The following is an 11,186-nucleotide window of genomic DNA, read 5'->3' on the forward strand; positions in this document are numbered from 1 at the left end:
ATGCAGAAGCTCTTTCAAACCCAAGACTATGTTCATTCACAGATTTTTCAATTTTCTAGGTACACATATATACAATAAAATTAATAAAATTCTTAATATCTACCCAATGAATATTATAGCTGTTAAAAAAACTATAACTCCTTGGATACAGAGTCTAACTTATGACGAGACTGAAGACTTATTGGTTATTCAACAATAAACACGACTTAACAATCGTTTTATAATTAATAATAAACTAGGTAAATACAGGAATCCACATCTTTAACTATTACACACCCTCTCACACACACTCACACACTTACTTATTTACACATCGAGAGGACTCACCACATACTTATTTTATTAATATATTTATAGGAATTAATTATTTAACTAGGTAATGGACAACATTTCAAAAAAGTAAAGCTGCTATAAATCGAAAACCATTTCGAGATTTAGCTCTAAAGGCCACAAAAAAAATGTTTATGCATTTTTTGGATGTATCATTTTTGAGAAAATCATAAAATAGTAAAAAGTGCTGATGACGTCATGCATCAGGTGCGATACATTTTCATGATCAAAGTCTATAGATTTAAAAACAAAGTAACTGTCACTTTCATTTTTGATTGACGTTGACGTTTTATCGTGACGTTGTTGTTTATGTGGGTCATTTTCATTAATTCTGTTCTGACACTTTCTGACTATTTTTTTTATTTATTATTAAGAGATGACCTCTATATAATATGTCCCAGAGCATGCCACCGCCTACACAGCTGAAAAAATGCTTCTGATTATTTTTTTACATGATAAGTACGTACTTTCCATCATTAGAAATATCAAGGTCATTTGAAAATGACCCATTTGTTGGTTGGCATGTAAACAAAGTTTAAATGTCACTTGTCAGTGTCATTTATGTTTTTTTTCGAGACTCGGGCAATAGACAAAAATAAAAATTGAGCATAATATGTGACGTCACTTCCGGTTTTAAAATAATTAACTTTAAAGTTAAAAATAACATGCAAAAAATTATGTATATACAAAATAAAAAAATACGGGTCCACTAATTTTCTATAAACTTTTCGAATAACTAATAAAAATATAGGGTAAAGAAAATGAAATGTTGTCCATTAAGCTTAATCAAATCATGTTTATGTTCGTTACGTTTCTCTACTTTGCGTTAACAGATGTCTAATATTATTTAAGATTACTGAGGATAGAGGCGCTGAATGCTGAAATACAGGCCATAAACCTAGTTCAGCATCAGATGCTATGTTTATAACACATTCTTACATATTACTTTAGTATTAATCAACTAGTTAAGAATTTTGTGTAACAAACTAAACTGTTTATCAAATAAATATTTATTATTATTATTATTATAACTGCTTTATCAGTTTGGTGTAAAACAAAGAAGTTTTTTGACATAATAAAACCCAAAGCAGTGTTATCAGACAATGGCTCACAGTTTGCTAGCAAGCAATGGCAAGACAATATGGCGAAACATGGGGTAAAAGTGTTATACACGACAGGCAGGAATCCGCGACCGAACACTACTGAAAGGGTGAACAAAGAATTGGGGCGACTTTTCCGAACTTATTGTAGGAATAATCATTGTGGATGGGTGTCAGTATTGCCGAAGTTAGAAAATTTATATAACAACACATATCATGAAAGTACAGGTTACACACCCTGTGAAATAATGTACGGAAATAAAACGGAAATTAGTTTCGTTAAAATGATTGATAAAGCGGGAGAAGATTAAAATGTGAATCATGTAAGAGAAAGGGTTAGACAAAATCTTCAAAAAGCAAGTCGAGCCAGAATAGATAAATTTAATAATAGGTATAGGATAATTCAATATCAAATTGGACATTAGTAAAAATTAAACGTTTCAATAAGTCAGATGCAACCTTAAATAGAGGCTTTAAATGTTGTTTTTTTGTCTTACAGGTAAGTTATTAATGTGTTTAGTAGTGATTAGTGGAATTACATTGCATTGTAAACTTACGGTCTTATTCATAAAAAAACCTTAAAGTACGTTTACTGAGCTCAATAGTTACGGAACACTTTAAGCCTATTTGAGGTTTCACAAAAATCTCTATTCATAATCGTTCCGTAAACCTTCAGTAACTATAGTGATGCTAAAAGATTTCACAGACCAATCATTTTGACATTTAACTTATTAAGTTGTCGGTCTGACGAAACCATAAACAAAAATAGCGAAAACTTTCATTCATTTCATTTATCAATCAAACCTACCTAGTGTTCTTTTCCTTTTCTCTATGCTACTGCTACCTATTCGGAAAATTCAATTTTTTAGGTTATTTTATATGTGCACAGTTACCTTGTGAAGCAAACATGGAGCAAAAAGACTTAAATAACCCTCCTACTACCTCTACGCTGTCGGGTAAAAAGAGAGCAAGGAGTGAAAATTGGGTGGAGGAAGACAAGGTTAGTAGGCAACTTATTAATTAGTCGTAAGTTCGTTACCGACGTAGCGTAGGAGTAACCATTTTTTCATTTCGATTTACTATTAGGTAGTGTATTTAATACATACTCCTACTTACCTGCAATTTTAATAGATTTGTTTTCTGTTTATGAATAGATTTTACTGAGGGAATTGGTGAAGGAGCGTGTGCATGCGCTTGAAAACAAAAACACCGACACCAACACTAATGCTAAGAAGCTAAACGCTTGGGCTGATTTGATGCTAAGGTTCCTAAGTGTCTTTATTATTGCTGAGCATGTTCAATACTCTACCTCTTATGTACTGAATGATACATTATATAATGGTAGTATTCGCTAGGATTTCATCCTAGCCGATACAGCTACGGCGACTACTGCTGCTTATAATATTATGTAAAAGACGTGGCTTAGGAAATCTTTAATTATATAATTACCTACATATTACAAAATAAACTACCTACCTACCATTATGGACGAAATCATCATCATCAATTTATAATGATATTTTTTTTCAGTTTTAATAGTATGTGTAAGGGCAGCCCTCGCAAGCTTGCACAGCTTAAAACTCAGTGGACTGGCCAAAAAATGGATGAGAAGAAGAAAAAGGGGAACGTGAGAAGGGAAATGTTAAAGACTGGAGGCGGTCCACCTCCTCCATCGGAACAATGTGATCCCGATGACATAGAAAGTTGGCTCCCACACGAGTTTACAGTGGACACGTGTGAAGGAGACTCTGACTTTTTACATCAGGTATTGAGTTTTTGCTTGCTTGGTTCGGCAGCAGCTGTTAAGCCTAGTCAGAGGCCTACTTTTGGCCCACCTTGTATAATTAATACAAATGTTTTTTACTATCATTTTCAGTATGAGACAGTCCAAGTTAACATATTGGATGAACATGCCATTACTACAACTGATGCAATTGAGGTTAGTAAATATTTTCAATGTTTTCCTTGTTATCTTACTCATAATTAAGTGTCACATAATCGTTATCGAAAATAAATAAAACAATGTCGACGAGTACGTTAAAGTGTAATACGTGTAATCTAGTGATAAACGAATTGTTATCCTACATCCAGAATAAAATTTCAGTGATTGATGAGGATACATTGTTGCGGATTTGTACATCGGCTTTTAGTAATGACGAAATTCAAAAGTCCAAGTCGTTACTTTTTGACGCCGTCCCAACGACGAAACGAAAAATACAACGGAAGAAAGAAGGAAAAGGACACCGTGACCTGGAAGACATTATGTCACTTTTTAAGTCTGTTCCCGCGGAGGTGATGCCTGTTTTCGTTTCCCGCGAGCTGGAGAAGCTGCCACCGGTGACTTTTGATCACCTGGATTGTACTCAACTATTAAAAGATATTGTACGTCTCCAAGCAGAAATAAATAACATAAAGGAAACCTATGTTACTTCTACTCAGCTGCAAGAATTCAAATCAGAGCTACAAGTAAAAAATAATTCGCCACTTCTTCCAATTTGTAGTGTAAACACTAGACGTGGTGCATGGTGTTTGGATAGTGGACCGATAGGTTTATCCCAGTGTGATATTGCGTCAGTAAATGATTCACTGGACACAATAACGAAAACACCGACATCTACAAAGGCAATGAAAGATTCTTCGCCTAATAGCAATATTTCTGAACAACATACCGTAGCCGTCGATAATACAAAATCGACACATAAATTGAGCTACAGAAATATTAGTAATGACGCGGCGGAGGGTATGCGCAGCGAGTTTGCTCGGTGCGATAAACCGCCTACGGTGACGTCATGCGAAATCAGCTGTGCCGATAAAGGTTTTGAGGCGAGCGCTAAAATGAATGAAAAACTTGTAAATAAACAAGATGATTGGCAAACGGTTTCTTATAGAAAAAAGAAATCATCATATCAATATTCTGGATTGATGGGGACGGCTGCCTGTGAATCAAATAATAATTTCAAAGCAGCGGATCGAAGTGTTCCTGTGTTCATAACAAACGTACATAAAGAGACAACAGTACCTCACATGGTCGACTATATTAAGTTAAAAACCCAAGAATGTGTGTCGTTGGAAAAAATCTATATGAAAAGGAAGGCAGATCATAATGCATACAAGTTCTTCGTACCAGAGCACAAGTTGCCTTTATTTTTAAATGAAAATATATGGCCTAAGGGTATTATATTTCGAAGGTTTGTGCATTTTAAGCCGAAGGATGCGAATGGTGGTAGCACCAGCGGCCTAGTACAAAAACCTAATGCATAGTTCCTTGTATAAGTTTGTTAGCTTCAACTGTAAAAATGTCAAAAGGTCAGTTGAAAGTATTAGATGGCTGTGTCAAACATCTGACATTATTGCACTGCAAGAAACGTGGCTGATGCCAGACGAGCTGGCGTTCCTCAGCAGCGTCTCCCAGGAGTTCGAGAGCACGGGCACGTCGGCGGTGGACGCGGCGGCCGGCCTGCTGCGCGGGCGCCCGCACGGCGGCGTCGCGCTGCTGTGGAACCGCACGGTGTTCCAGAATGTGTCGGTTGTGCAATGTTCCAATCCGAGAGTGTGTGCTATTAAAGTGAGTGTGGGCCAAAGGTCGTTCTTAGTGTTTAGTGTGTATGCGCCTACGGATAAATTGGATAACTTGATGGATTTTACAGACTGCCTCAGCTCGGTGAGTGCTATTGTTAACAGTCAGGACATAGAATCAGTGTACATTCTCGGTGACTTTAACGCTCATCCTACCGAACTGTTTTATAACGAACTAGTTAGTTTTTGTGAGGATGTAAAATGGTCCTGTGCCGATGTGGCGAAATTAGGGCTACAATCGGGTACATACACGTTTGTAAGTGAAGCCCACGGGACACGACGGTGGTTGGATCACTGTGTGGTTACTCAAGCCGCGTTGCCTTCTATTGTTCATGTGTATGTTAAATATGACGTTATGTGGTCCGATCATTTCCCTTTGATAATAGAATGTAACTTAAATGTAATTAGGTCGAAATTGTCCTGTGACAGCTCCAAAATAATTAATACTGTAATATGGGGTGAAAGGAAGCCCGAACAAATGGATTTATATTATAATGAATGTCACAGTACATTAAGTAACATAGACTTTCCTACGGAGTGTTCTGATTGTTGTAAATGTACTTGTAAGAATGTTGATCATATGGTTATCATTGATAAGTTATATAGCGACATAACACTTTGTATGAGCAGGGCGGCTAGTAAGTGTTACACATTTAAATCTGTGAGAAAGAAAAAGCCGGTGGCTGGATGGAATAAGCATGTTAGCTCGGCTCATCGCGAGGCCCGGTGTAAGTTTCAGCTGTGGGCATGGTGTGGGAAACCTAAAGCCGGCCAAGTATATAAAGAAATGTATGACAGTCGTAAAGTTTTTAAATCGCGTCTTAAATGGTGTCAAGATAACGAACAGAAAATAGAAATGGATATTCTAGCGAAACACCATTTTAACCATGATTTTCGTAACTTTTGGAAGTCCACCAACAGGTTAAATTGTAAGCCGGGTCTCCCGGTGAGTGTCGAGGGTATAAATGATCATAAATGTATAGCTGACATGTTCAAAGATCATTTTGCAGTAAAATCACCATTGGGACCATCGCAGGATAGCGACACTGGACCTGGTGGTCGGGGGATTACAACTAGATTTACAGCTAAAGAGGTTTGCATGGCAATAAAGTCTATGTCTAGGGGTAAATCCCCCGGCCACGACGGTCTTAGCATCGAGCACCTTCAACACGCCGGCCCACATCTACCTAGAACCTTGGCTATGCTATATAATTTATGTATAGCACATTCATACTTGCCCGCCGAAATGTTGAAGACCGTGGTGGTCCCAATTGTGAAAAATAAAACGGGTGATAAGTGCGACAAAAATAACTACAGGCCGATCTCACTGGCCACTATTGTAGCTAAAGTGCTTGACAGTTTGCTCAATTCAGAACTAGATAAGTACCTAAACATCCATGACAACCAGTTTGGTTTTAAACAGGGGCTTTCTACCGAATCAGCGATTCTATGTTTAAAGCAAACTGTCAAGTACTATACAAGCAGACGAACACCCATTTACGCGTGTTTCCTCGATTTATCGAAGGCGTTTGACCTCGTTAGCTACGATATATTGTGGCAAAAGTTGTCGGAGGCTGAGATGCCACCAGAATTAAATAATATCTTTAAATGCTGGTATCAAAGTCAGATAAACGTAGTACGATGGTCGAACGCCTTATCCGAGCCGTACAGGTTGGAGTGCGGGGTGAGGCAGGGGGGGTTGACCTCTCCGAAGCTCTTCAACCTGTACGTTAATGCGCTGATAAAGGAGCTCAGTGAAACCAGAGTAGGCTGCCATATTGATAATGTTTGTATCAATAATATAAGTTACGCAGACGATATGGTCCTGCTGAGTGCATCGGTCTGTGGTATAACCAAACTATTAGGCATTTGTGAGCGATACGCATCCAGCCACGGCTTAAAATATAATGTGTCTAAAAGTGAATGCATGGTGTTTCGGGTTGGTAGTAAGGCTCCATCGTGTGTACCACCCATAAAACTAAATGGCTCACCACTTAAAATTGTGGAGCAATTTAAATACCTGGGTCATGTGATAACCGCCGACCTGAAAGACAATGCAGACATTGAACGGGAGCGCAGGGCGTTGTCAGTACGAGCTAACATGATAGCCCGCAGATTCGCTCGTTGCTCAGCAGAAGTGAAGATCACTCTTTTTAGAGCTTACTGTTCTTCCTTCTATACGAGCAGTCTGTGGGTGAATCACACACAAAGAGCCTACAACGCCCTGCGCGTCCAATACAATAATGCGTTCAGGGTGCTGATGGGGCTGCCCCGGTTCTGCAGCGCCTCGGGCATGTTCGCCGCCGCGAGGGTGGACTGCTTCCACGCGACCATGCGCAAGCGCTGCACGTCGCTGGTGCGCAGGGTGCGGGCCAGCGCCAACACCATCCTCGCATTATTTGCAAACCGGTTTGATCTCCAGTACATGAACCATTGTTGCATGATTCATGTTTTGGTGGTTAAGCCGGGAATGTAAATTTTACATACTTAGTTAAGTACTTTATGTTGCGTGTTTTGTTTATTAGTTCCTATTTTTATACTAACAATAGATGTCTTAGTCGTGTGATTGTTCTTGTACATGTATTACTAACACTTTGATCCATGTTGGTTGAAAAATAAATAAATTATTATTATTATTATTATATTATAATATGTACACAGCAAAGTCCCTTTGTTTTTAAGGGGTTATGCAAAAAAATATGGTAGAATGTAAAATATAACACACAACTTTATTATTTATATTATAACATAACTATTATAATAATATATCACATAATATCACTATTATTTCAGGAGGTACCACTTGCAACTTCAGCTCCTACAGAAGCAGTAGAAATAGTAGCTGCTGCTTCCACACCTCTGAAAAAAAGAAAAAAGGTAAATTTTTCGCTGCTGTTATGTTAGTCCCAAAGTAATGGAAAGTAATGGATATATTAGAAAAAGCACCCCTGGTGAAGCATACCTGAGAATCAAACCCAGGGCTGAATTAGTCAGCCGATTGCCCTACCACTGCACCATTGTGTGTTTCATTATTGATTATTATAAATATTCATTTCAGATTATAAAGAAGCAGAAGAATAATGACGATGCTGCAGGATTACCAGCCACCCTGATAGCAAACAATGAAATTAAATGTAGGCAAGAGCTTCATGCCAAACAGATGAAAAATGAAGATCTAAAATATGAAGTTTTGTTGCTGGAAAAAGAGCTACTGAAACATAAGATAGAATTTTACAAAAGCAAAACAAATAAATAAATAGCATTCAGTATAAAATTAGGGAAACAAAATTAAACCTTCCTGGTGTACAGTAGTGCTAATATTTCCTTAATGACTTTTGGGAATCTAAAGTATGTGCATGTGCATAGTTTTGAATTTAGATTAATTCCAACTTCCAACAAGAGTATTTTCAAAGGACATTAAGGCAGTAAAAGTACCTACCTTAGTCTAACCTTTTAATTATTAAAATGACGAGCAACAAATGCTCTTAAAAATGCATTATTAATGTTGGCCCTGTGGCCTCCCTCAATGTGGGCATCCTCTTCTGGCAGTGCTGGATGATGTAGCTGCTCCTCCGCATCAAAATCTGTAATTAATTTTGTATATTTAAAATGGGTAAACATTGTGTAAAATGGGTAAGGTGTAGTCATCATGTTATAAATAAAATAAAATAGTACCTATCTGGCCTTCTCGCTTAATCGCAATATTATGAAGTATAGCCAGAGCTACGATTGTTGGCTTGATATTTTCCATTTTCACCGACATCCCGTGCAATAGGCATTGGAAGCGTTGTTTCCATACACCAAAACAGCGTTCAATTGTGTTCCGTGTGGAAATATGGGCCTCACTGTAGTGCTCCTCTGCAACATTCTGCGGTCTTGTAATTGGGGTAAATAGGTACGGCTCCAACCTATACCCAGAGTCCCCTAAGAGCCTGCCCCTAAATTCTCTCCTTTCAAATCTTTGCTTGATGGAGGACTCCGTGAATATGCGAGAGTCGTGTGTACTGCCTCTCCATCTAGCCACCAAATCCATAATTTGTAGAGTGGCATCACAAACAACCTGTCATACAATTATATTTGATTAGCATATTTTAAATATCCCAGCAAATATAATTTACACAAAAAATACAGACCTGTACATTTAATGAATAATATCCCTTTCTATTTATGTAGTATTGTGCTGCATCACTTCCATATTTCCTTATTCTGATATGGGTACAGTCGATGCACCCAATGACAGTTGGAAAATTTCTAATTTCATGAAACTGCCTTATAGTTGCCTCTTGTTGAGGCACAGTTTCTGGCATTTTTATAAACGTGGCAGAGTGTCGCGCAAGAGCACGAGCCACTCTGGCACAGATGCGACTCACGGTTGGCTGAGATAAGCCATGCAGCTCCCCAGCATCATCTTGTACCTAAAAACATTAATTTATTAACTAAAAAAGGTAATGTATTGTGAAAGGAATAAAGGCGTAGCACTGATATCTATTGAACTTGTAATATATTTTTTAATTATGTATTATAATCTCCTCTCGACGACCCCAACATCTAATTGCAGTCAGTACTTGCAGTTCTGGGGTTGTTCCGCAGCCCCTTTGATCCACTACTATGTCATCACGGACTAAATCAATGATATAGTTCATTGTATCTTTTTGGAACCGGTACCGACTCCTGAACTCCACATCAGGCAAAGAAAAAGGGTCTGCTCTGGCATTGTACAATTTAATACGCCTTCTAGGCAAATTTTCCACCATATCAATAGCAGCTATTGCTTGCACGGCTTCCATAGCAACTTATTTTCAGCAAAATATTAACAACAAACAATGCAAGGCAATGGCAAGGCACAATTTTGAATTCCTATATAACCTCAAAATTATGAATTGTCAATGTCAAATTGTCAATAAAATAGAACAGCTGTTGACCGTCCGCCATGTTTTTGTACAAGAGGAGGTTTACGGAAGGTGTATAGTAGGGTCCAGCCAACTTTAACATATTATTATCAAGGTTTTACGAATCAGTTGGAGTGTTCTTTAGCGCTATTGATCGTTTATGAATAAAGTTTTTTTGACATTTGCTTATAGCAGGCCTATAGGTCTCCCGTAACTTTTTATGAATAAGACCGTTATAATGTTTTGTTAATAAAATATGATTATTTTTTGTCTTACAGAAAAACGCAATTACGTCTTTATTTATTAAAAACCGAATATTATTATAAAACAACATTTTCTGCACATATTCACTCCGGTTTTGCCGATCGTCGCTTGAAGTCGCGTACCATACCATCCCAGTGCGTGCAATCAATTTTCAACTCATTCACCTAGAGGTTAAAGTGCATAATTGTTCGCTCGATAAATCGTAAACAATTTTATACGAGGTTTATTCATATTTTGTGCAACCAGAGTGATTTGTGAACGAATAACTAAATAATTGTGGTTCCACACCCTGTTTAAGAGTGAAAGTGGTTAACTAACCTACAATAAACAATGCTTGGATTACGTTCGCCGCAAAAGGGGACTTCCACCTCCAACCCTGATATCACTGCAGATTTCGACTCGTCAACCAGGAAGCGAAAGCAACCAGCAGATGATATTATGTTTGCCTTCGAGAACTTGTCCGAAAAATTGCTATCGAAAATATCTAATTTGAAGCTTGAAATTGAAAGCAATATGGCCGCGATCCAAAACAACATGCAAGATATGGTGAAGGCCGAACTCAACTCTTTTTCCAGTGGACTTTCCGATTTCAAAACAGAACTCAACTCGTCTATGCAAAAAATACAGGATAAACAAACGGAAATGCAGGTTGATATCAATGATTTGAAAATTTCCATGGAATTCACATCTAAACAATATGATGACGTTGATAAATGGATTAAAACGGCCCAAAGCGGATTTAAGTCAATTGAAACAAACTCTGAAGAAATTTCTGAGTTACGGATGCAAGTAACAGATCTAAAAATGGAGCTCAATAATCAACAACAACGTGACCGACTGGACAATATCGAGATATCTGGGCTACCGGAGATAAAAAATGAGAACCTATCACACGTAGCTATACAAATAGCTAATCACGCTGGTGTATCCCTGGGGCCTGAGGACATACTACATGCTACTCGAGTTCAACCCCGTCATAATATCTCCGGTCGTCCAAAGGCAGTCATCGTCAAACTGAAAAACCGTA

General features: G+C 37.9%; 2 protein-coding genes across 7 annotated transcripts; one reads left to right on the top strand and one right to left on the bottom strand.

Moving 5' to 3' along the window:
• Positions 1-2,133: 2,133 nt before the first annotated feature.
• Positions 2,134-8,262, top strand: LOC105386764. Of its 6 annotated transcripts, XM_038109434.2 has the most exons (6): positions 2,134-2,430; positions 2,585-2,694; positions 2,961-3,195; positions 3,307-3,369; positions 7,800-7,883; positions 8,065-8,262. In XM_038109434.2, the coding sequence occupies exons 1-6, from the start codon at positions 2,338-2,340 to the stop codon at positions 8,260-8,262; spliced, it is 783 nt and encodes a 260-aa protein (XP_037965362.1). In that variant the 5' UTR covers positions 2,134-2,337. The 6 variants fall into 6 exon arrangements, with proteins under 6 accessions (XP_037965362.1, XP_037965361.1, XP_037965363.1 ...); XM_038109433.2 differs by having other exon boundaries at positions 2,961-3,369; XM_038109435.2 differs by lacking the exon at positions 2,585-2,694 and having other exon boundaries at positions 2,961-3,369.
• Positions 7,717-9,992, bottom strand: LOC119694704 (putative nuclease HARBI1). Its single transcript, XM_048628292.1, has 3 exons — positions 9,140-9,992; positions 8,682-9,066; positions 7,717-8,590 (listed from the first exon to the last, which is right to left on the bottom strand). Exons 1-3 carry the CDS (start codon positions 9,311-9,313, stop codon positions 8,460-8,462), a joined length of 690 nt encoding a protein of 229 aa, XP_048484249.1. The 5' UTR covers positions 9,314-9,992; the 3' UTR covers positions 7,717-8,459.
• Between the last annotated feature and the right edge of the window lie 1,194 nt (positions 9,993-11,186).

The sequence above is a fragment of the Plutella xylostella genome, chromosome 20 (assembly GCF_932276165.1).
Source record: "Plutella xylostella chromosome 20, ilPluXylo3.1, whole genome shotgun sequence".
Lineage (NCBI taxonomy): Eukaryota > Metazoa > Arthropoda > Insecta > Lepidoptera > Plutellidae > Plutella > Plutella xylostella.